The sequence below is a fragment of the Saccostrea echinata genome, unplaced genomic scaffold (assembly GCF_033153115.1).
Source record: "Saccostrea echinata isolate AGI-Se365-2 ecotype Australia unplaced genomic scaffold, CSIRO_AGI_Sech_v1 ptg000009l, whole genome shotgun sequence".
Classification (NCBI taxonomy): domain Eukaryota; kingdom Metazoa; phylum Mollusca; class Bivalvia; order Ostreida; family Ostreidae; genus Saccostrea; species Saccostrea echinata.
Genome location: NW_026889758.1, coordinates 47,601,498 through 47,626,990, shown reverse-complemented (window position 1 = coordinate 47,626,990; position 25,493 = coordinate 47,601,498). Strand labels below are relative to the sequence as shown.

The following is a 25,493-nucleotide window of genomic DNA, read 5'->3' as shown; positions in this document are numbered from 1 at the left end:
CACTTTGTGTTGATTTTGAAGCATTGAAGAGGTCAAACATAAAGTAAGCACAGGGACATTTACTTACTGTGCGTGTTAACGAATATTTAAATAGCTGTTTAAAGTTATAACACTTGAAAATTTTATAAAACAGTGACAGAGAACCAGGAGCAGTTTCAGGGATTTTAAGCTGAATCCAACATCATGTCAGATGATGCAGACAAGAAATCAAAATATGGTTGCTTAAGCGTTCGACCGGGGTAAGTTTTGCATATATCGGAAATAATCTATGTCTCAACATGTTTTTTAAGTCGAAAGTAATGTCTGGGAGATGAAAGGATACCATAGGTGTAAATTTCAGCATTATTTTCTTTCAAGAAGATATACCTTCTAGATGATCTGTAGAAAATGACGAATTCATAATCTGAATTCTTGATAACCATTCCTTAATCAATAATGACAAAGAGAAAAAGGACAGATATGTGGAACGAGGGATGCTACTTTAAGTAATACAACATAACTTAACATTTTTGTAGCTAGGTTGTCTTCAGACTTACTTTTCTTTTTTTGTAATGCATTAAATGTAATTTTATTTTTCACTGGTGTAAAATATGCTTTGCAAATATCCGAAATTACTTCAATTATCAAAAAGTACCAAACACACACACACACACCCTCACACACACAACAAAAACAAAAAACATAGTCCCACTCTTCTTTTTTTAAATTTTTCAGCTGTCTTCAATTCCTTAATACGATAAGATGGCATGTACTGTTTCATTGTATCTTCTCGTTCTGTGAGGGGTTCATCGTCAATGGTGTCATTAACATAATCATCGTCACATTAGAGAAAAGATATGAATTGTCCAGTAAGGAATCAGGCATGATCGCCTCTGCCAATGATTTTGGAGCTGCAGCGCTGCTAATGATTGTGGGATATTTGGGAACTTATGCCAATAAGCCTCGTCTGATGGGAGCTGGAATGTTTTTGATGTCTATAGGATGTTTTGTGTTTGCTCTTCCTCAGTTCGTCGGAGAAAAATACACTTACACCATATCGAGTAAGTTACTTAATACAGTTACAATATATCAAGTCAGTTAATACACTTACACCATATCGAGTCAGTTAATACACTTACACCATATCGGGTAAGTTAATACACTTACACTATATCAAGTCAGTTAATACACTTGCACTATATCAAGTAAGTAATACACTTACACTATATCAAGTCAGTTAATACACTTACACCATATCAAGTCAGTTAATACACTTACACCATATCAAGTCAGTTAAAGAACATATGCTATTCGAGCATCAGTTATATAAACAACTTTGACATTTGCCTTTATTTGAGACTTTGCATTCAATTTTTCATGTAGGTGCAGCAGAAAATTCTACCGACAACGTCTGCGTAGCATCAAATTCAAGTGCAGCAACCTGTTCAATTCAAAGTTCGAAGCAAAATTACAAAGGCTATTACTCAATGTTACTACTAGGAAATGCACTCATCGGTATAGGAGCAGTCCCATCGTTTACACTGGGCATAACATACATCGAGGAGAACAGTAAAACCAGGAACTCTCCCTTCTACTTTGGTACTACCCCCCTTCTCTCTCTCTCTCTCTTTCTCTCTCTCTCTCTGCACCAGTTCAGTATATATAGTGATGCTAAAGTTCTTCTGTATGCGTAAAAGATCATAAATGCTTATTCTTCAGTCGGTTTTCTTATTTGTAAATGTGCCTCGGCTCCCAATCGAATGACAGTGATTTTATAATTACAATACCAGTATCAAATTGTTGCTTCCCAGGTTGTACGTTTTGTTGCGCGGCACTCGGTGTTGCTGTAGGCTACATTGCAGGAGCACAATCTCTGTCCATTTTTGTAGACGTGGATAAAATGGACATAAGCAAGTAAATATAACCTTTCTATTATATTTTTTTGGTTAGGGTCTTTCCGATTACTTCATTGGCACATACATATTTTTTAAAAAAAATTTCAGCCTTTCTCTGAGTCCACTGAGCCCACAATGGGTAGGGGCGTGGTGGATCTGTATTTTGGCAGGAATGGGAGGGTTTATATTGGTTTTGTTTCCAATAATCGGATATCCCAGAAGACTTCCAGGTAATATAAACCTTATGATAAAAATTCAATTAATTCTTGATATTCTATTACATGTACTTACTTTGTAGAAAAATATATATTTCATTTTACCTTGCTTGATGAACAACATGTGATATGTGTGAGTTGCATTTCAATGTTTAATTAGGTTACGAAGAACTGCAGAAAGAAAAAGTTTCAGAAGCTCAAACTAATTCTGAGAAAGTCTATAAAGAAAAAGAGAAATTTGGCAAGAGTATAAGGCATCTTCCAAAATCCCTTTGGCTTCTAGTATGTATACTTTTCTCCTTGAACTCTTTTTTTTTATTTGCAAGCAACATTAATTCCTTATTTTTGCGTTCAAATGGCTTTGAATTATGTCTACACTGAATTAATGAAATTATATGAGTTGATTTGATAAAGATACATTTAATATTTTAAATTCTGGCTGTAAAAGCAGTATGTTTGCACGCAAAAGAGGTTCACAGTGTACCAACTACTATTAAGTTTGACAGGAGTGAGATAGTCTTAATATTATTGTTAAACCGTTTCAAAAACTTTTCTTCAACTGCTTTGAAACAATTGTTATTACAGGCCAAGAATCCTGCTTTTGTTTTCATCATCCTAGGGGGAACTGTTGAAATCTTTATCATTGGAGGGCTAGCGACATTTGGCGCGAAATTGTTCCAAGAATTTTTTAACGTAGATATATTGGAGGCCGGGAATCTGATGGGTAAAAAAATAAAATGTACAATATTTCTGCAAATAAGTGCTACCTGACAAATGAAACTGATCTTATATTTTACCTTAAGGTTTCATTACTGTACCTGGGTCTGCTGGTGGCATGCTCTTTGGAGGTTATGTAGTGAAAAAATTCAACTTAAAATGCCGAGGTATCATTCGCTTCAGTTGCGCATGCCTGTTCCTCTGCATGTTACTGGGACCCTCATTCCTAGCCAGTTGTCCAAGCCGCCCTATTGCTGGTGTGTCAACAACATATCCATCAAATAGGTGAAAGAAGTATTTTCATTAAATTGTTGGTAATGTACTCACTAAATACAAGCGATCAAATTCTCATCTTTGGCCATCAAGCAAATGTGAAGTTTATTGAAAGGGAAGCATGAAACCCCATCTGAAGCAATTATTAAAGTAACTGAAGAATATGAGAAGCTCATGTATGTACTTAAAAGGAATAACCTTAACCAGGCAAGCTAATTTCGTAACTAATCCAAGGTCTTTTGACAATGTCAAGGTCATTAGAATAGTTTGAATCAGAGATTGGTAATAATGAAATTTAGACGAATGACCGTGTCCTAGATGTTGTATATTGGACTTGATCAAAAACGTTTGATACTCAACTGACAGTAAATGTTCTCAGGCCTAGTGTTGGTATAAATATCTTAAAGATTTACATGCAGTTAAACAATAACGGTTATTATAAGTGTCAACAGTTTGAATGCTTACTTTTTATTTAATTAGGGACTCGTCTTTCATCTCCCCCTGTAACTCGGACTGTGGATGTACTACTAAGGGATATGAACCTATATGCGATGAAAACCAAATTGTTTATTTTTCTCCATGCCATGCAGGGTGCAAAAGTATCACCAATGTAAATGAAACCAAGGTAGCTAAAATACATTTTGAATAAGATTTTAAGTATCTTTGAAAATGATTGATAATTAAAATTCCTTGTTACTTACAACGCAAATATGTGTATCAACATTTAAGTATGAAAAAGTGTGTTTAAGAAATATACCTGCGACTTTAATCATTCATATTGCACTTGTTGATTTTTTAAAAATTTTCTCAACAAATGAATTTGCCTGGTTTGGATCAATTTGTCTGTCTGTCTATAGGTCTGTCTATAGGTTTTCTCGGAAAGTATTGAAGACAATTTTAGGATATATGTTTCCAGTATTTTAATTTTGAAATGAATCCGGCGAATGAAGTGAATCCCTCCTGGATTGTTGCGTCAGTAAACTTATCATCTAACTTATTCAAAGAACGATAGCCCTTCCAAAAATTCTTGTTTGTCCCATCTTTTCCCACCATTCCAATTTGATCATCGAATTCTAAAATATTTTGCAGACAGCCAAACAGACAAATCGAAAAGCATAAGTTAAAATACAATTTATCGACAAAGATAAATTACATACATGTATGCTTTCCTACCAGGTATATCAGGAATGTTCCTGTATAAACACCAGTGCCCCGTCCATGACCTTGAGGAGCGGAACGTGTTCGGGAAGATGTGCTTGGTTTTATGTGTTTTGTGTTCTCCTGTTTTTGATGATGTTTTTGACATTTTCTACAACGTCACCAACATTGACAGCAATGTTCAGGTAAGCATGATATGAAATAAAATCACCAGAGAAAAAAAAACTTTCGTTTGGACAAGGTTGTTACTGTTTTATGATTTTAGCATAAGTTTTTTTTGCTTTGGTTTTTTGTTTTAGTTTTGTTTAGTTTTGCTTAAGTTTTTAGTTTAGTTTAATTTTAAATTTTAATTCTTTTTAATTTTTTTAGTTTAGTTTTAGTTTTTTTAGTTTTAGTTTTGCTTTTTGATTGATATTCATGTATTTTTATATTAATTGAGCAAAAAATGTTTTTAGAAATTCCTAAAGTTTGTTTTTAAGAAAGTCTGGTGTGACTTGAATTTTAGGATGGTTGCCACACTTTCCTCTAAAAATGATATCGAAGAAATATTTATTACACATATACTGTTCATCAAAGTAATCAAGTAAATTTTCAGATGTATTCCACAACAACAACGATCACTTGGACTTGGAATACAGTTGACATTTGGTCGACTACTTGGTAAGAAATTGTATTTCATTAATTGGCATTATTAACATTTATCTTTTAACGCTTTTATTTTAATAACTAATATGATTCATCTGTGTCTGAAGATTAACATAGTCAATTATTTAATGATTGAATAGGAACTTTACCGGGACCAATATTCCTGGGAGTCATTTTAGACAGCACTTGTTCAGTGTGGCAGGAGAATTGTGGAGTACGAGGGTCCTGCTGGATATACGACAAATGGCCGCTAGGGCTTCGTCTTATGTTGTGGTGGATGGGGACCAAGTTTACAGGGGTTGTTCTCCTTTTTATTGCATCTCTTGTTTATAAGCCGGAGGAAACAGAAAATACTACAAATGTGGTGGATTCGAAGAATAATAATGCGGAGAAAGCAGGGACAGACAATCCCGTCTTTAATATTCTTGATGAGGAGAACTATAATACTAGGTTATGAGAGAGAGAGAGAGAGAGATGTTCCTGTGTGTGAATTGTCAATAAAACAAATTCAGGCGCGTAGCTGCCTATACGCAAGTGCGTACACATCATTTTCAGAAAAAAAAAAGAAAAAAAAAAAAAAGATAAGAAAAAAGAGAGAATTATTCGGAGAAAAAATTCTCAGTACCATCCAACAAATATTCGTGTTTCAATTAAATTATTCTGTGTCACACTGTGTTGATTTAAATTTTAAATTATCATGGCTGTATGATAAAATCTGAAATCTTTTATTTAATAACTGACAAATCCAAATAAATCATTCATTATTTTGTCATTGTTCTATCATACATTGATCTTTTTTTTTTTTTTTAAAGATCTTTGAAAAAATTAATTTCAGCCACATCGTTGAATGCTATGATCTACTAGTATGATTTACAATACGATATTTTTTGTTCATAATTAAAATTTTGTATACGTGTTTTTAAACGTTAAGAATGATTATATGATATCAGTTAATATATCGGTTAAATTTTAGCCTCAATTATATGTACAATAACTTTACATGGAATATTAATTTTCGTTAAGGAGGGATTCTTCTCTTATTCTACCCATATTTCTTGTATTTAAAAATTGATGAAATTTTCATAGATTCAAGAAGACAATATCACTAAGTGATGGTATCAATTAGATTAAATTTGACCGTTTTATTTTAGAAGCAAGGTCAGGTCAAGGTCATTATCTTTTTCCTTGACATTTAGAGCACAGAATTACTGTTGCTAATCATGTGATGCCTTCTTCTATTTTAAAAGATAAAATGTTTTTCTTTTTACACAAAAAGATGCTACCATATCGGGTCTATCTACCAAATTAATTGACATTATTTAACTTAAATAGATATTGGCTAATCCGGATTTCCTCTGTTTTTCTTAATTTTTTAGGATATATTAGTTATTTTTATATACTTCTTATATTTAAATATTTCTTATTTTTACATATGGTAAAGTAGTCAAATATACAAAATGATACAAAAACGAAAAGCTTTGACCGTTTAGTAATAGAGAAAAAAAACACTTTTTACTGATTTTTTGCTCGAATCTGTTTTAAGGTCGGAGGCTTTCAAAAGCTAACAAGATGGTAGTTTGTTTAGAAAATCATTTTTATTTGCTATGTTTTAAAACTTAGGGCATTATTATTAATTTTAGTTACATATCAAAATTTCTTCAAGTCTTTGATTGATTAAAAAAATTAACCACATGTAATGTTCTGTAAGTGATTTTGATAGGCAGAAAAGGAGATATTTTCATACGCCACAGTTGCGCCAAAAATATAGTCCCTTATGGATTTCAAACTCAGTTTACCATTTCTATTTAAAATTGTACAATGATGAGTAAAGAAAAATATGATCTTTTAAATATATTACAGCTAAGTTTATAAGACATACAAGCAAATATACTTGGAATGTTTCATCTAGTCAGAAACCAAACAAGAATCCCTCCTTAAAACAATAATCATTACTATGTCTTTTACTTCCTAAACAAAAACTAAATGGTATAATTTTTATATTTCAAGAAAATGAATGAAATATTTGGTAAAACTCCGGAGCTTCTGGGCCCTCACCAGCAGGCACGTAGTATCAGGAGAGCCTCCCCATTATTTATTCCCAAAACCTACCCTTTTACTATTGAAAAAATGTACATTGAAAGGGTGGACCCCCACTGTTTGTTGCACCATTGTTAAATCATGGTAGTTTGGTAATGTATTAATAAAAAATTGGTTTGTGAAAGATGGACACCCCTCCCTTCAACAAACACACACACACAAGAAGTAGGACTTCGAATTTTGACAATCTTCCTTTTTCGTCCTTGCTTGACAAAATTTTTAAAGTTGTAATGTTTCCCTGGCTGGCAAAAGCTATATTACGTGCCTGACCAGAGCCCTTAAACACTGGGGGGGGGGGGGGGGAGGGGGTTCAAGACCCCCCCACCCACCCACCCAACCCCCTGCCGTTCTCTGCGTACACATCATTTCTATTCTGACTACGCGCCTGAAATTTGAAAAACGATGGTATTTTAGACTTTAGTTTTATAGTTTTTGAAATGTCGGTAACATTTGGGTATACATTTTTTCACTGTATGAATTGTTCATAGTCTAGATCGAATTTGTATAGTATTTAACCATTATCTGTGATAGGGGAAATAACTATATATATATTATTTATTAGTCCCCTACGGATGGGAGGACTAGAGAGCTATTTCCTCTCTGTCTATCTTTTCCTCTGTCAGTCAGTCTTTTCCACTTTGTTTTTTATGGCCTTTTCCAGATACTTGCACATATTAATTTTTGGTACACATGTGAATTTCTCTTGATGAGTTACAGATCAAGTTTACATCCGGTAGTGGACTACGCAATACTCTCAAAGGCTTGTATTCTAGTTATACCGGCACTTTTTAAAAATAGTTCTAGTACATGATCTGTTCGTCCGTCCGTCTGTCACACAGTCTTCTACAAGCTCCTCTTACATTTGCACATTAGTCAATTCTTTTGAATTATAATACACAGAGTTCCATTAATAATCAATAAACTTTTCAGTTTCACCCGGGTTTTTTTTTGGGGGGGGGGGGGGGTCGAAAAACGACGTTTTTCTACTGAAGCCTTGTACCAGTAACTTCTCTTACATAGTAGGGAGAAGGCAATTTTTTTCAGGAATATGATTGATGGAGTCCTGAAGATGTGCAGTGCGATTTCAGAATTTTCAGTTTCATCATCGGGGCGAACTAGGAGTCGAAAAACGGCACTTTTCTACAAAAACCATATTCTCTGAACTCCTCCTACATTTTACGCAGTAGCCAAATTAAGATTGGTGATGTTCTGTAAACGTGCAATAAGGTTTTGACATTTTTTATTTTCATGGTTGGGGCCAAATGGTGATCAAAAACATTGTTTTGTTTGTTTGCTTGTTTTTATTTAAGATACAAAATCCTGGTTCCCATAACTCCTCTTACATTTTTCACAGAAGCCAAACCATCATTGGGAATTTGATTGGTGGTGTCCTCCAGATATGCAGTAAGATTTAGGAATTTTCAAGTTCATCCTGGAGACCAATTGGGATTCGATAAACATTTTATACAAAAAATCTTATTTTTCAGAACTCCTCTGACATTGCATGTAATTTAAATATAAATTCTTTAGAAATCTTCTTTTCTGCTCCTGGGTGTTAAGAAAATATACTAAGCACTTGGTTATAATGTACAAGGATGCCTATTCTTAGTGAAATTTTGGCCCCAGGGTCATGTGGCTCTGGTGTTTGGGGGGGGGGAGGTCTATGGATCTGAAAAACATTAATTCTTCAAAAATCTTTTTGCTGTATATTTCTCTGTATATTTAGCAGACAAATTGATTATGACGATGAACTAGTGTGTCTTTTCCAAAATTGAAAAACGTCAGAGCATGCTCTACGTATGAACAATTTCTAAAACGAGGTAAGTTATTGACAAACAAGTTGATGAAACAAGAATATCAGCAGTCTCGTTTAAAGTCATCATTTCGTAAGTTCTATGGTCGATACAATGACCTTGTCAGCAAAATACAATCTATCATTAAGTCAAATGCTGACTGACTTTTTTCATACTAATTGTTAGGCCATTATTTACACACTGAATTGTCGACGGATTTTCCCGTTATTTCCCGATCATGACAAGGAGCACACGGCGGATGTGACCGGTCGGCAGGGGATGCTCACTCCTCCATGGCATCTGATCCAATCTCTGATGTCTTAGAGGCCCGTGTTTGCTCTGCTCCTATTTTGTAATGTTAATTGGACTTTTGAGCTCGAATACTGTTCGTTATCTCCACATATTTCATTCGAGGCCCCTGGGTCAGGGGTTCTGGTGTCTGGGTGGGGCTCTATTGACTGTATGGTCAAAATGTATTATTTCTTTGAAAACCTTCTCTGCTCAGGGTTGTATTATACTCAGGTGACCGATAAGGCCCTTGGACCTCTTGATTTAGAAAAAAAAGGTTTTGAACCCCAAATCACCCAGGGAGAAAATCGAAATTCTAAAACCTTATTACACATCTACAGGTCATTCTCAATCATATTCCAAAACATGAATGGGCTACTGCGAAAAATGTGAAAGTAGTTCAGGGAACCAGGTTTTGTAGATAAACAAGAGTTTTTTTTACCCCCACTTAGCCCCTAGAGTGAAAAATGAAATTTCCAAAACCTCATTGCACATCTACAGAACATTCAAAATCGTATTTGAAAATGAGCTGGCTAATGCAAAAATTTAAGAGGAGTTCAGGGAACGTTTTTGACACATCTGCATGACGCTATATTTAAAAAAAATGAGTTGGCTACTGCTTAAAATGTAAGAGTATCTTGAGGTAGAAGTGTGACAAACGGACGGTCGTGCCAGGATAATAACAACATACCCGAAATTCTTTAGAAAGTACGGGTATAATAAAATGAATCAAAAGCGTTTTTACGAGAAAAATTTTTTTATGCCTTTTTTAAAAAAGCGAAGTGAAAGGCCTCTTTTACGCCTTTCAAGAAGACGTACGTTATAAGACTTTGTTAGCTTTTCAAACGGCTTAATATTGCAGAATAAAGATATGAAGTATATTTTGATGAAGGGGAAAAAGTTTAAATGTTATGGTCCAGCCCCCACCCTTCTGGGGCCCGAGAGGAGAGATCAGAATTCGAAAAAGTATGCAAAAAGTATGCAATATGTTAAACTCTGTCATAAAATCCTATTGCAGTGTCCAACGAATGTTCAACAAAGCCTATATCCTTACTCTTCACCGAAACATTAACTGCTGAGAAGGAGAAACTTCAAACATATTACAGTAAAACTCGGTTATAACGAAGTCACTGGGACCTTTGAAATTACTTTGCTATATCCGTAATTCGTTATATCCGTTTAAGGAATTCATAAAATTGATATAACTGGTGATCCAAGAAAACTTCGCTATATCCGTGAATTCGCTATATCCGTGTTCGTACTAAACGAGTTTTACTGTATTCTACATCATATTCAAGAACTTTTAAATACTCCAAAGAGTTTCCATAAATTTAAAAATCTCAAAGCATTTCAAACATTAATAGCATCAAAACCGGTGATTTTTCTACGCTTTCTACAACAATTCCTCACGCCAAATAAAAGAGTAGTGTTGCAACCACAATTGAAATAACAACTATTGAAATAATTATTTCAATAGTGGTTGAGAATGCTGTTGCAACCACTATTGAATAACGACCACTATTGAAATAATTATTTCAAGAAGACCTTGACACTTTGTCAGAATGGATTAAATGTATCAGATGTATGTTAAAATCGCGCATTAAAAGATTGAGGGGCAATATGAGAACCATCTATCCTTCTGTATTCATTAATCCAGAAGTGAAAAAAGAATAAGATAGATTACATGATCAGTACGTACTGGTCCCTGCTGACAAAGCAGGTAACAACATTGTCTTTGTTTGTAAGGCTCATTATATTAAATGTATTTTAGAGGAATTTGGATTTAATTCTACAAGTGGTAATCCAACTTATACTCATAGTTGCCTCTCTAAGGAAGACATTCTTCAAAATCATATGTCAGTTTTGAATATTTTTAATATTCCAAATAACCAAAGTGAATTTGAATTACCATATTTATATTGGATTCCGAAACTTCATGAAAATCCTTACAAAGATACATAGCGGGTTCCAATATAAATGTTTAACCAAACCTCTTTCTTTACTCCTCACTAAGATATTAACAGTAGTGAAGGAGAAACTTCAAGAGTACTGTGCAATAATATATTCGAGAAGTGCTGTAAATCAGATGTGGATACTTAAAAATTCCAAGGAACTTTTGGAAAATTTGAAATCATAAGATTTTACCAAAATCAACAGCTTAAAAACTTACGACTTTTCAACTTTATACACAACCATTCCCCACGATAAATTAAAGTCCAGGCTTTTTGATATCATTGATAGCTGCTTTTTCAATAAAAATGGAACTCGTAAATTTACTTACCTTGTCATTGGTCAATTGCAAAATTATTTTGTTAAAAAACATTCTGATTGTACACACAAGTACTCTGAAGTTGACATTAAAAATATGCTTGAGTTTCTGATTGACAATATCTTTGTGGTTTTTGGAGACCAGGTCTTCCAACAATCTATTGGAATTCCCATGGGTACCAATTGCGCCCCGTTATTAGCAGACCTTTTTTTGTATTCATATGAAGCAGAATTTGTCCAAAATCCTATACGTGAAAAGAAGAAAACACTTACTGTAGCCTTCAACTCGACATTTAGATATATCGACGACGTATTGTCAATTAACAATGGCTATTTCCATTCTTATGTCGATACGTTATTTCCCGGTGAGCTTGAGTTAAAGGATACCACAGAGTCTGACACATCTGTTTCATATTTGGATATTTTACTTGAGAAAGACGTTAATGGTAATCTAATAACCAAGCTTTATGATAAACGTGATGACTTTAACTTTTCAATCGTCAACTTCCCTTACTTATGCAGCAATATACCTTCATCACCTGCATATGGGGTATATATCTCTCAGTTGATTCGATACGCAAGAGCATGCTCTACGTATGTACAATTTCTAAAACGAGGTAAATTATTGACAAACAAGTTGATGAAACAAGAATATCAGCTGTCTCGTCTGAAGTCATCATTTCGTAAGTTCTATGGTAGATACAATGACCTTGTCAGCAAATACAATTTATCATTGAGTCAAATGCTGACTGACGTTTTTCATACTAATTGTTAGGCCATTATTTACACACTGATTTTTTTACGAATTTTTCCGTTTTTCCCGATCATGACAAGGAGCACACGGTCGGTGTGACCGGTCGGCAGGAGATGCTCACTCTTCCATGGCACCTGATCCCACCTCTGATGTTTTAAGAGTTCCGTGTTTGCCCTGCTCCCGATTTGTATTGTTTAAATGGACTTTGAGCTTGAATGCTGTTCGTTATCTCCATATTTCATATAATATTTCATTTTGTAATTATTCATTCCTCCTTTCATACTACATATAATGACCTGACTACACTTGTTCAGACATTGTCATTATATAACAGTAGGTTCTGACAAGAATTTATGCGTCTGTGAGGGCGAAGACTTTTTAGAGAGGGAAGAATGTGGTAAATTGGGCTATATGGACCGTAGATATTGGCCAGGATAGCTCAGTGGTTAGAGCACCTGACAAGTTAATTCAGGGGTTCGGGTTACGATTCTCGGTCCAGCCATAAATTTTCATTGTGTGTTTGTTCCTTCAACCTTCAAAACTCTACAAATACTTGTTGGAATGTGTGTGTATTTAGGACCTGCAATATTCTTTAAAGAGACAATTTCTGTAATCTCTTGTAAGCTTTGCTATTCTAAAATTGCTGCCATGGAAATATACTTTCTGTAGAATTAAAATATTGGCGGTTTACAGGGTTTACATTGTGGAGGACTGGCAAGCATAGGCAAGTTAGGATTAATTCAAAGAAGCTGAAATTGTACCATTTTATGACAGACAGTGTTAATTTTTTCGTAACATCACAAGGAGCGAGACAAAAAATGACCTCCCTCCCTTTTCTCTCTCTGTATAGATTTCATTAGTTTAGATTTGACCCACTTACAGTTGAACTTTTGCAAATTCTTATGGATGTTTAAAATTTTGTACTCAAAATCCTTTTCATAAAACTCGAATTGTGTGTTGTTTTAGGAATAGAGAGACATTTGATTTATTTTACAGTATGAGCATAGTATTCAGAATTATGTTCTGTTTGATGACCACACAGCAAAGGACATTTTTAACATTATGTAAGCAAATCATTGAGCTGGAACCCGTTTAAGTGTCCTAGCTTGGTGCAGTCATGATTGTCGAATCCTTTTACTTTGTAGGTAGTTTTTGGAGAGGGATTTAAAATCTTTACGAATCATCTGCAATCTATTTAACATTTCAAATAGATAATTTTAAAATCCAAATATAACAGTGTCGTAAAGTAGGCACACATATGCAACAAGATACATTGTTTATTTGTATTGCAAAACTCGCCTGTTTGCAATATTTATGAGAAGTTTTCTCCGATTGATATGTAGGTGAGTGGATCCGCTCTGTGAGATTAATTTTTAACATAGAAATTTCTCATACGACACAGCTATTGGGAAAAAAATGATCAAATCACCCGAAACATGTGTGAAGTCAAGATATGGCTGCTGCATAGTACGTCCAAGGTAACTTTTGGAATTCTATGCATATACTGTCATATTGTTGTGAATGTCGAGTGAAACATTGTGAACCCTTCATTTCTGGCTTACTGGTAATAAGATACACAAGAATAATGTTATACAATATTTTTAAGGTAAACATTTTTAGGGCTTATATATATTTCAATATTTCAGTTCCATTCAGTTCTTGAATACTGTAAAATGGTACGTGGTTTGGCATTGTATCTTTGGCTTCCTGGAAGGCTTTGTCGTCCGTGGCGTCATCAATATCATTATCATCACCTTGGAGAAGAGATACGGACTGTCCAGTCAGAGGTCTGGTATGATTTCCTCGGCCAATGATTTTGGATCTGCCGCCGTATTTATTTTGGTGGGATTTCTTGGAACGCATGCGAACAAACCTCGCTTAATGGGCATAGGCTTTTTTGTTATGTCTTTAGGGTGTCTCGTTTTTGTTTCGCCGCATTTTGTGGGAGGCTTGTATGAATACACATTATCTAGTAAGTGCAGTTAAAAGGATTTCCATGTAGTGTTGAATGTATGCAAATTGCAATAAAAGTCCACAAGTTTAAAACTAATTTAATAAGCATACATTAATATTTTTTCTTTTAAACGAAACAAGGTACCATCACAAATTCAACTGGAAACCTCTGCTTTGCCTCCAACTCGAGTGACAAATCTTGTTTGACTGGAACAAACGGAGTTGACAAAAACGATTTATACTACGCCTTGCTGATCATTGGAAACGCTTTAATTGGCGTCGGATCAGTACCTGTGTTTATCCTTGGATTAACATACATTGAGGAAAATAGTAGAACGAGAGACTCTCCGTTTTATTTCGGTGAATACTTTTTAAACTTTCCAAATTCCAGATAAATATGGGGAAAAAAACTCTTATTGTTAGAAAGATTTAAGGTTTTATATTCCTAGTTATGTTTTTATACTAGAGTATTATGACAAATCGTAGACAAGATAAATTCTCTAAGTAGGGATAAGTATTATAAATCATTTGTAAGTATACAGTCCCTTATTAGTTCTACTTTCCCTTTTTGGTGTTAGTATTCCATTCGTCAAACCTCGGGTGATTCCATCACTCTCATCAAATGAGGTACGAATCGGTCGAAGTGTGCCGAGTGGTTTGTATTCGTTCAGTCTTCGTTCGCTTACTGTTCCCTTTTCGTCCCTTTACTAATCACACATACAGCATTTATTGTTTAGCTTGAATAAGGCTCATTGGCTTTTCTGACCACAATTTGTCGATAGGCGTTCTTATCGTTACATTTTCATCTTTATGTTTACAACCGCTGAACTAATTCAAACCAAATTTGTCACAAACTATCCCTGTGAAAAAGGGATTCAAGTACGTTAAAGTGCGGACAATGATATAATCGAAAGGGGGAAATGAAACAACACTAAGTAGACCAAAAAAACGACAGATTAAAACAATGAGGCACGTTTTCAATGGGTGTTTATTTTTGTAAAAGTCAGTATATTGAGACTATCAGGACGTAATATCTTTAGCCTAGGTATCTAGAACTTCTTCATTTTAATTCTCTTGGCATTAATCCATCTAGCGATGTAGTCAAATGTATAGCAACTAAATTCAAGTCTGAAAGATAAAAATTTTCACTAGATTACTTTATTCATGAGGTAGACCTTTCGATTATCAAGTTCTAAGGACAACGTATGCGAATAGAGAAAATTCGGGTAAAATATCAATTTTTTTCTTCTGAAAATGGTCACCTCATTGGCAACATTTAAATCGACATTTGAGGGGTTGAAAATTTATTAACTATACAAATGAAACTATGCTTACCTTAACGATTTCACCGTCGGGTACATACTAAATGATTAATCAATAAAAGAGATTATTTTAATGTGACTATTAAATTATCATTCATTTGTGAATTAATATGATCAATAAGAAAATGTGTTTCATTGCTTGAAATAGAAGCACTTTGCTCTTCTTACGTTGAGTGTTTGTTCACAACTTGCTCTTCTTTCAACATCCGTTTAGCGTTCAGTTTCTGTTCGAGCATGCTCCTGTATTCGATATTTTGTTCTCTTTTCAGTATTCTCTCATCGCTTCATTCACGAAGTTTTGTTCATATTTTGTTCTCATGCATTTCGTTCATCGTTCATTCAGCGTTTGCTCAATATAGGATTGTAGAACATTTCAGAGACTTTACGACCATTTCGATTTTTTTGGCTAAGGTTGTGTGTTTGGAGTCTCAGCAGTTGGTGCTGCAGTGGGATATATTGCAGGAGCACAAACTTTGTCCATTTTCGTTGACATAGATAAAATAGATTCTAGTAGGTAAGATTCAAGGTCAATGTCCTCTTTAAAAAAGTTTCGAGACATTCAGGTAAAATTGTAGCGTGAATGGTATATCATTTTTAATAAGTCTCAATCTTAGGTATTTCATTTGAATCCATAAATGAGTAGATATGCACTCTGAAACATTTGTTATTTAATATAATATTTTAAAGCACAAAATTTTAGTCTGACATTGGATCCATCAAGTCCACAGTGGGTAGGAGCATGGTGGATTGGTGTTCTTACAGGGATAGGAGGATTTCTTCTTGTTTTATTTCCAATTAGTGGTTTTCCAAAACGATTACCAGGTAAAACATTGAAATTTCATTCTCTTCCGTGAGAGAGAGAGACCGAGAGAAAGAGAGAGAGAGATCATTCGCGGTCTGATAAAACTTCAAAAGTATTTTTTCATCTCATTTTATTCTATTTCGAAGGATATGATGAAATACAAAAAGAAAGAGTTTCAGAAGTGCAAACAAATATGAGGAACATATACAAAGAGCAGGAAAACTTTGGAAAAAGCATAAAACATCTCCCAAAGTCTGTGTGGCTGCTGGTAAATGCTCAAAATGTTGTCTTTCAAAGTGATTGTATTTCCAAAATTAACTCTTACCTTCAATAGGAACTTCAGCAATAATATATTATATTAGAATTTCATTAATTATTCATACTCTGTTAATTTCAGTTGAAAAATCCTGCGTTCCTCTTTATTGTACTTGGTGGAACTGTTGAAATCTTTTTAATGGGAGGAATTTCAACTTTTGGTGCAAAATTATTTACAGAATATTATCACATAAACATTACGGAAGCTGGATACATTATGGGTACATATAAAACGTTCTTTATAAACGTCAACATACAAGTAGTTGCACTAAAGTGGTATTCTTAAATTCAGATGTTTATTTCTTTTAATCTTTGGACATTAGGTGTAATCACTGTTTTTGGAACTGGTGGAGGAATGATGTTTGGTGGTTATATAGTCAAAAGATTGGATTTGAGATGTAGAGGTATCATTCGCTTCATTTGCGCATGTATGTTCCTTTGTATACTATTTGGACCTGCTTTCCTGACTACTTGTCCAAGTCCACTAATTGCTGGCGTTTCTACGACTTATCCAGATAATAGGTTTTATTTTGTTCAGCAGATTTTTTTTCAAAACATCTCTAACAAATGTAAAAATATGAAAATTACTTTGGAATTTTGCCCTTTTGTAGATTTTGTGGCATGTGATATAGCTACATAAATTATGATATTAAAAAATGATTTTGCAATTAGTGAATCTTCCATGATATCATCTTGTAATGTTGACTGCGGTTGTACTACTGTTGGGTTCGAACCAGTGTGTGACGAAAATCAGATTGTCTACTTCTCTCCATGTCATGCCGGCTGCAGCGGTGAGAGGACTGTAAATGGAACTATGGTATGTTAAATCTAGTCGTAAATGTAAAAAGACATGGAAATAATAACCTGTGTTTGCTTTGTATAAAATATTTATATAATATTATGAATCGCCAGAACTTACTGAAATTCTATCGTCTTCTGTTTTGGAGCACTTCATAAAATTTGAGACCTACCGGTATATTAGGAGACATATTGTGGCTATCAATGTAATCCTAATTTAGTTTATAGATAGAAAAAAAGATACCGTATATATAACTAGATCCACATCAGTGTCTTTTGTGCCAGGCTAAGTTTTCATTGAATTCGGTTCACGGCTTTTTGAGAAATTTTGCAGGCGATCAAAAAGACTTAAATCATAAACTCTGATTTACTATTGACCCAAATATTGCATAATTATTCCAATTCCTATCTCAGTTATAACATGAAGTCTGAAAAATATTGTTTAATCATTCTTCTTTTTTTTTTTTAGATATACCAATACTGTTCTTGCATCAACAGTACTATTCCCTCGGTCCCTTTCACTACTGGGAAATGTTCCGAGCGATGTATCTGGTTTTACGTAACTAGTGTACTGTTGTTTTTCATGATGTTCTTGACTTTCTGCTCCCTCTCTCCCGGGCTTACAGCTATGTACAGGTAGTCACATGGAAAATTGATTCTTAGTAATTTTCACAATACATTTGACAAAAATGCATACAAACTTTGATCGCTTTAAACAACAAAGGAATATAAACAAGATTCATGTTTATTTTTACCTCAGATGCATTCCTAATCAACAGCGAGCTTTAGGGGCAGGGATTCAATTCACATTTGGTCGACTCCTTGGTAAGGAAAGCTTTGAACTCAAGAAAGAATCTAAATAACTATCAATGATGGTTGTCAGCCTCATTTTCATACTTAATTTACTACAGATTTCTCCGTTAACCAGATCATAACAAAGGGCGCACAGCGGGGTGTGACCGGTCGACAGGGGATACTTACTCCTCCATGGGACCTGATCCCACCTCTGATGTTTTCAGAAGTCCATGTTTGCTCTGCTCATAATTTGTACTGTTTAATTTGATTTTTAGCATTGTTATTGTTTGTTGTCCTTACATTTCATGAAGCACTCATCTTTTTTGTTCCCAAATAAGATTCCTTTATTCTTTTCTATGTCCGAATGGTTTACTTTGGAGCAATAGACATAGTTCTTTGTTACAACATTTCCTCTGGATTCAAAAGATGATAACAGATGATATACTTTTTATTTTAATTTGTTTAAAGGAATTTTTATAGGAATTCGAGGAATTATGAAATAAAAAAGAATCATTACCTAGCAATCTTTTGAGACAGTTAATGATAAAATTATGGACGATTTGCTTGATATCAAATGTTCAAAATTTTAAATTGCTATTAAAGGGTCAACGCCGGGTCCAATCTTCCTTGGTGCCATTTTAGACAGCACCTGTATGGTTTGGCAGGAAACATGTGGAGAAAGGGGAACCTGTTGGGTATACGATAAATGGCCGCTAGGTGTCCGTCTCATGATCTGGTGGATGGGAACCAAGTTTCTTGGGGTCATCTTTCTTTTGATAGCGTCAGTTACATATAAACCCGAAAATATATACGCCATGGAGATGGAAATTAAAAAACAAGAAAATTATGAGGAGAACAAATGAATTTGATAAATCATTCCTATACAATGTGTACTAGTATTTAATTATGCTATAAACCAAAGTGACCCGAAAAAATCGTATTATTTACAATGAAAGATGCAGTATACGCTCGGTAATTTTTTTAATCAATAGGTTCCTGACATTGACAACAACATACAACCGATTGCTCGGACAATACATTAAAGCAATTATTATGATACTAAAGAGTGTAATAATATAGCAAAAATCCTGCATTTTACCATTTCTCTGTCTCTGTCTCTCTTTTTAAATTATGTAATGTTTACTCAACAGTAGAACTCATATAGTGTCGTAAGAATGTTGGTTTACATGCCAAAGGCTGTATAAATATATGCGCACTGAACCGATAGTTTATATACAGAACCTAATATTCTTTTGTGAACATATCAAATACTTTTTGCAAAAAATGTACTGCAACTTACCAAAGACGCAAACAAAAGCTAATTATTATGAATTTTGCAATGTAAACATAGTTTTACATTCATGATTAATAATTTACTTTCTAGTATTACCCTTTTGCACAAAAATCTTTTTTGATTCGACTGGGTATGCTTTGAATTTCAAAGTTTTCACAGAAAGGTTTTGGAACTGAGTACAATTCCTGCTAGAGTATCTTTCACGTATCTTTTTGTATCACCTGCTGAGCAGTCTGACAATTAGTGATCACTTAACCCGGCGTCTGTCTGTTTCTCTGTTTGTCCGTCAGTCTAGCTGTCTGTCTTTTATCTGTCTGCCTGTCCGTCTAGCTGTCTGTCCGTCTGTCACACCCTGTATCCTAAGAACTATTAGAGGTATGGATATTTTGCACATATATTGCCTGGCACTGTTTTTTGTAAAATATCATGGTTACCGACCTCGTGATCCTAAACTTGACATTTGACCTACTTTTAAAAATAGTTTAATGTGCTATTTATTACAAATATTACATTTCCTGAAATTTTCAGAATTATAATAACATATTTGCAATGTAACATACTCTTCCATGATTTGCATAACTAACCATAAATTTGCTAACATTACCATTAATGTGTATTGATTACCATAGAATTGCATATATTATGATGCATTTGCAAAAAAAAAAAATTTAAATTGCACAGGTAACATAAATTTGCATTTATTACCGTACATTTGGATTAGTTATTACATATTTACATAAAATTGCCCTAATCTCTATATATTTGCATAAATTACCATAAATTTACATAAATTTCCATATATTTCCATAAATTTGCATACGTCTGCACCATATATTTGAGTACATTTACATATAGCACAATATATTTACATGCATTTGCATGAATTAATATACATATACATAAATTTGCATATATTACCATAGATTTGCACATATAACCATAAACGAAAGGGTAATTTAAACAAGTGTATGTAAATTTATGCAAATTGATTGTTAATTTATGCAAATATATATAAGTCTATGCAAATGTATGTAAATATATGCAAATTTATGGTAATTTATGTAAAAGTCTATGCAAATTTATGCAAATGTATATAAATCCATGCAAATGTATATAAGTCTATGCAAATGCACGGTAATTTATGAAAATGTATATAAATTTATGCAAATTTATGGCAATATCTGCAAATGTCTGTAAATGTGTGCAAATAAGTAATAATTTTTGGTTTTATATACTTTTAAAAAAATAGAATGTTTGATTTGATTGTCATTACTGACAAGGTCATTGTATCGACCATAGAATTTGCGAAATGTTGGTTTTAAACGAGACTTGATATCCTTGTATGATCAACTTATTTGTCAATAGCTTGCCTATTTTAGAAATTGTTCTTTTCTGAGAGAGGAACGAACGACAACTCTACAAGGGAGATTGCTTGTGGCAATGAAATACTCATGTATACTGATTGAATTCTGAGTACCAGAAATTCCATCACTTGCAGAAGAACATTTTTTACAGTTGTGTTCTGCCAGCGTAAATGATGGAAAAGGTGCAATAAAGCATCTCGATTATTTGTTTCTACCTTTAATGATTGTTTTATGAAATAATTGTCGTCCAGATAAGTGATCATTCGGACACCTACTCTTAGCAGAATTGAAACCCAGATTTCATTATCATTTTGAATGTTTTTTCCCGATGCCATTCCAAAAGGGAGACGATTGTACAGCATTTGTACAGCATCATTTCCCCTCTCCACTTGAAACTCAGAAACTTCATGTGCTTCTTAAGAATATGGATATAGAAATAAGCATTTTTATATTTAATTTACCATGTATTTTTTTTTAAATACACTTTGTATCATATGAAATCCTTCGATTCTGAAGTACTTTTGGACAACAAACTTGTTCAGTGTACTGAGATTGAAAATAACTCTCGTCAGTCTTTCTTCTGAAGATAAAATTAAATGCTCACACATTAATCTGAACTGAATTTTGATTACTTTTTCTTAACATATTCACCTTTGTTATCGATTCGGAACTTTGAAATGGTATTTGAAAATTTATTTTGTACCCTTATTATACAATTCAGAATATTTAGGTTTTCACCATTTTTCTCTGAAAAGCTTTCCACCTAACGTATTCCGCCTTATGCAATATGCTTTTGCTGTATGTAATGAAATTCCAAGCATTGGATAGTGTTGTGGAGATTACAAAATCTGCGTTTATCTTTCTCCTGTTTGGCTCTATGAGAGTTGCCAGTGAGTCTTTCTGTTGAATTTTGATTTATGCTGGCTTTGAGTAAACCTTGAATTGATTGATTGTGTATTGCTTAATGGCGAATCTTCAGTATTTCAGCCATATATCGACGGTAATTACCGTGGACGTACTTGTTTCATTTTGTTGAGCTACTATGGTTTTGGAATTGCCTTCAAGTTTCTTTTATTTTGCTGCCGTCACTTTGTTGAATGACATAACATATATTCTAGATAGATATGAAAACCCCATATTGTTACAAAGATTTAAAGTTTCATATTCTTACTGGTTAGCCATAACAAGGCAAAAACTTTGAGTAAGGATATGTGTTATAAATCATTTGTAAGTAAGTTCTCCTTTCTCTTTTTAGAATTCGTTCTCCGCATGTTCACCCTTCGCTTGGCTTGCGTTCACCATTCGCTTTTCGTCCGTTTACTGATCACCAAACACTCACAGTTTAGCTGAGCAAATTGTTCGTTAGCTTTTCTGATTGAAGTTTGTCCTGTTGGCGTTGTCGTTAGCGTTGTTGTCATAAAATATCACTTTTCATCTTTAACTTTAGAATCACTGGAGCAGCAATTCTTATGTTAATGCAGAGTGATAAAAATGCAAAAGTCTGCATTTTAAACACGAGTTTGACCATTTTTCCACGAAATTATATCATGTCTAGTCAACAATAAAAACATACTAAAAATTTCGTAGGACTGCATGTTGGTGGAAAAGGAAAAGGCTGCGTAAATGTATGCAATGTGCACTGAACTGCTAGGTTCGTGTGTGTATATAAATATTTCTAAATAATTAGGAAACGGGGTTCGTATAATATTTTGAGTCATTGAATAATGAAAATACTGAAACTCATAAAATACTAAATTTATCATAGGGATAATACCGGCTCAAAGTTTCCTTCGCATCATTCCAGACAACACCTGTATGGTTTAGAAAAACCTGCGGAGAAAGAGGGTCCTGTTGGATATACGATAAACGGCCGCTAGGTAGCCGTCTCATGAAGTGGGGAACCAAGTTTCTTTAAGTCAATGACTAAGAAACCTATAAAATATACGATAGGAATTTAAATTGAAAAACAAGAAAATAATGAAGAGATTAAGAGAAAAGTGGACAATTCTCATATAGTTAATGATAATGTTGACGACGATTTTAGGGAAAAGGAGGGAGAAAGCTATAATAAATATTGCTTAGCTAAAATATTTATTTGTTAAAAAAAGTACTTCTTTTCTTGATATACGAGTATGTATAAGTGAATTAGAACGAAAATTGGAAAATATGCATTAAACGGTTTTTATTATTTGATTATTGATTTTTAAAACAAGCTTTTGTTATGAACCATGTATGTTTTGCATTGATAAGGTAACAAAATATTTCTGTATATCATCACAAATCATTTAGCTTAAAGGAAAGACTTGTTTAGTGTGAAAATGGATTTATTTCATAGGTAAGTTCTTCATATAGTAGCAAACTTCCACGAAAATTATTGTATGATATAAATATCAATATAAAAAGAAAATAAAACTTGATACATGTGAATCGCAGGGTCTGTTGTATGCAAATTCTTCCCTCGGAATAAAACACCAGCAGTAAAAGAGCACTGTGAAAATCTACATACTCGAAAAATGATGCTTATCCGCAAATATTTATACTTCAATGTGCCAAGAGTTTGTTTGATCATTATTTAATATGGGAACCGAAGATGATCTGATACTCGCTCATAAGTAAACGTTTCTGTTTACGGGCGTATTTATAAATTATGTCGTTCATGAATAGGTCATACGTAGGTACTAGGTAATTTGACAGATAAATCGCTGTTCGCTTTCTTCACCTCTTTTACAGACAGAGGTCATTTATATAATTAGAGAAAGGATCAACCTGTTTTCCCCCGATCTTCAATAGTAAGTTCTTTTAAAATTAATTCTGCATGAAATAATGCATGTCATTTGTGTCAAAATAGAAGTAGTATATCAATATTCACAAGATAGATCTTAATAGCGCAAGAAAGATAAGGCAGCTACCTGCAATCAAGGTAAAGATTTGGCATGATTGTAGAAGATATAAGTCCGTCGATTTCTGCAAAGTATTTTTATTTTTGCAAGTATTCATAAATTAGTCGTATATTCTTCTTGCAAATAATTTTTACCTTAAGATTTTAAATGTGCTGTAATCTGTAAGAATAGGAAAGAAATGTTGTTAAATGCGAATTCATATTGTTCTCTTTCTTTGTTCATGCATGTGTGACACTGCACTAATTTGATTATATAATAAGACATATGTACATGTTCTCCAGACCATGCAACAGTTCAACACCTTTTTCAGGTTCTGAAAATTGGGAGCTGAGAAATTGAAAATGCTCACAAAAATGTCTCTGAAATCTCAAAGTAACGCGTATTTATCCACGGGAATTCAAAGTTTATCATTAAATTTAATCATATTAGATAGGAAAATTATCAAATCTCAAATCCATCCAGGCATCTGGGGAAATTGCATGTTTTTTTTATACCTATATTGTTCTTTAGTTCTTCTATTTACTTCAATTGTTATATAATACATACTGTAAAAAGCTTTTGCTATCATGGCAAAACACCACAGATCACTTCTAAATGCATATCATGCTAATTAACATTGGTATCTAAGGCTAGAGTAAAACAAAATCGATTTCTCTAAAAATGTATTTATATTTGCATTTATATTTGTACTTTCATGAGGTACAAATGTCAACTTTTTACAAGAACATTGAATCCATTGAGATGCATAAAATGAAAATTGTTGCAAAAAAAAATTTCAGTTTCAAGGTTTATTTTGAGACTTTTTTGATTAAATGATAAATTTAAGAGTTATCCTTCCTGGCTGAGGAGCGGATATCCTTATATATAATCATAATTATAATTCTAAAAACATAATCTAATATTGGTCGTGATAGTATTTTTCCATTGACTGCAACAGAAATTAACATAGACATGCATATAATTTTTGAAGAAAGTATATTACTATCATAAAGGTAAATATTCTAAATACTTACCATTGCAAAATTAATTCAGTTCAATTCAAATATTTCTCAAAAGAAAAATTTGATTAGAAAACAAACTATAAATTGAGATTGAAGAAAAATTTAAAATGATATATAGTTAATCCGAAAGAAAACATGAACAAACTTCGACATGACTATTTTGTTCATTTGGAGTTCGCGTTTTGCTTGAATCTTTCTTTTTAATTGTCATTATAAATGGGATTTGCATTTTATCAATATCTTTACTGTATTGAAATGTCAGTGTTTTAAATTAAAAAAAAAAAAAACACCAATACTATTCTCAAGATAACTATACTCGCGTTTTAAGAATGGAGAGGGCGAGGGGCACAAAATTTCTCCCGATTTATAAATCATTATGCTTTTGTTTTCTTCTTCTATTTCCCCTGCTTGCAAAATAAAAATAAAGTCTTTTGCTCCAATCTGGTACATCAAAAATGGAACTCGGAAATTTTCATATCTTGTGATTTGTCATCAACAAAATTACTTTGTTAAAAATCACTCTCATTCTACACAGTAGAAGTACTCTGAAGTTGATATTAAAAGGATTCTGGATTTTCTCATTGACAACATTGTTGTAGTCTTTGGAGACTAGGTCTTCCAACAAACTGTTGGAATTCCCTTGGGCATTTATTGTGCTCCTTTATTAGCCGACCTGTTATATATTCTTATGAAGCAGAATTTATTCATAAACTTCTGCATGAGAAGAAGAAAACACTTGCTGTGGCCTTCAACTCGACATTCAGATATGTTATGAATTTACAATAGTTACTTCCATCCATATGTCGACTCGATATATCCCAGTGAACTCGAAGTAAAAGACACCACAGTTTGCCACATCTGTTTCAT

At 33.5% G+C, this 25,493-nt stretch overlaps 1 protein-coding gene across 1 annotated transcript; it reads left to right on the top strand.

Annotated features, from left to right (window-relative positions):
• The first annotated feature begins 150 nt into the window (after positions 1 to 150).
• Positions 151 to 19,153, top strand: LOC133182817 (uncharacterized). The gene is made up of 24 exons (XM_061317661.1): positions 151 to 239; positions 715 to 1,040; positions 1,363 to 1,578; positions 1,791 to 1,893; positions 1,983 to 2,104; positions 2,250 to 2,371; positions 2,675 to 2,813; positions 2,893 to 3,091; positions 3,560 to 3,704; positions 4,256 to 4,422; positions 4,833 to 4,897; positions 5,023 to 5,332; positions 13,465 to 13,560; positions 13,729 to 14,054; positions 14,177 to 14,395; positions 15,769 to 15,871; positions 16,058 to 16,179; positions 16,306 to 16,427; positions 16,557 to 16,695; positions 16,798 to 16,996; positions 17,147 to 17,291; positions 17,742 to 17,908; positions 18,033 to 18,097; positions 18,671 to 19,153. The coding sequence occupies exons 1-24, from the start codon at positions 184 to 186 to the stop codon at positions 18,928 to 18,930; spliced, it is 3,933 nt and encodes a 1,310-aa protein (XP_061173645.1). The 5' UTR covers positions 151 to 183; the 3' UTR covers positions 18,931 to 19,153.
• The last annotated feature ends 6,340 nt before the right edge of the window (positions 19,154 to 25,493 follow it).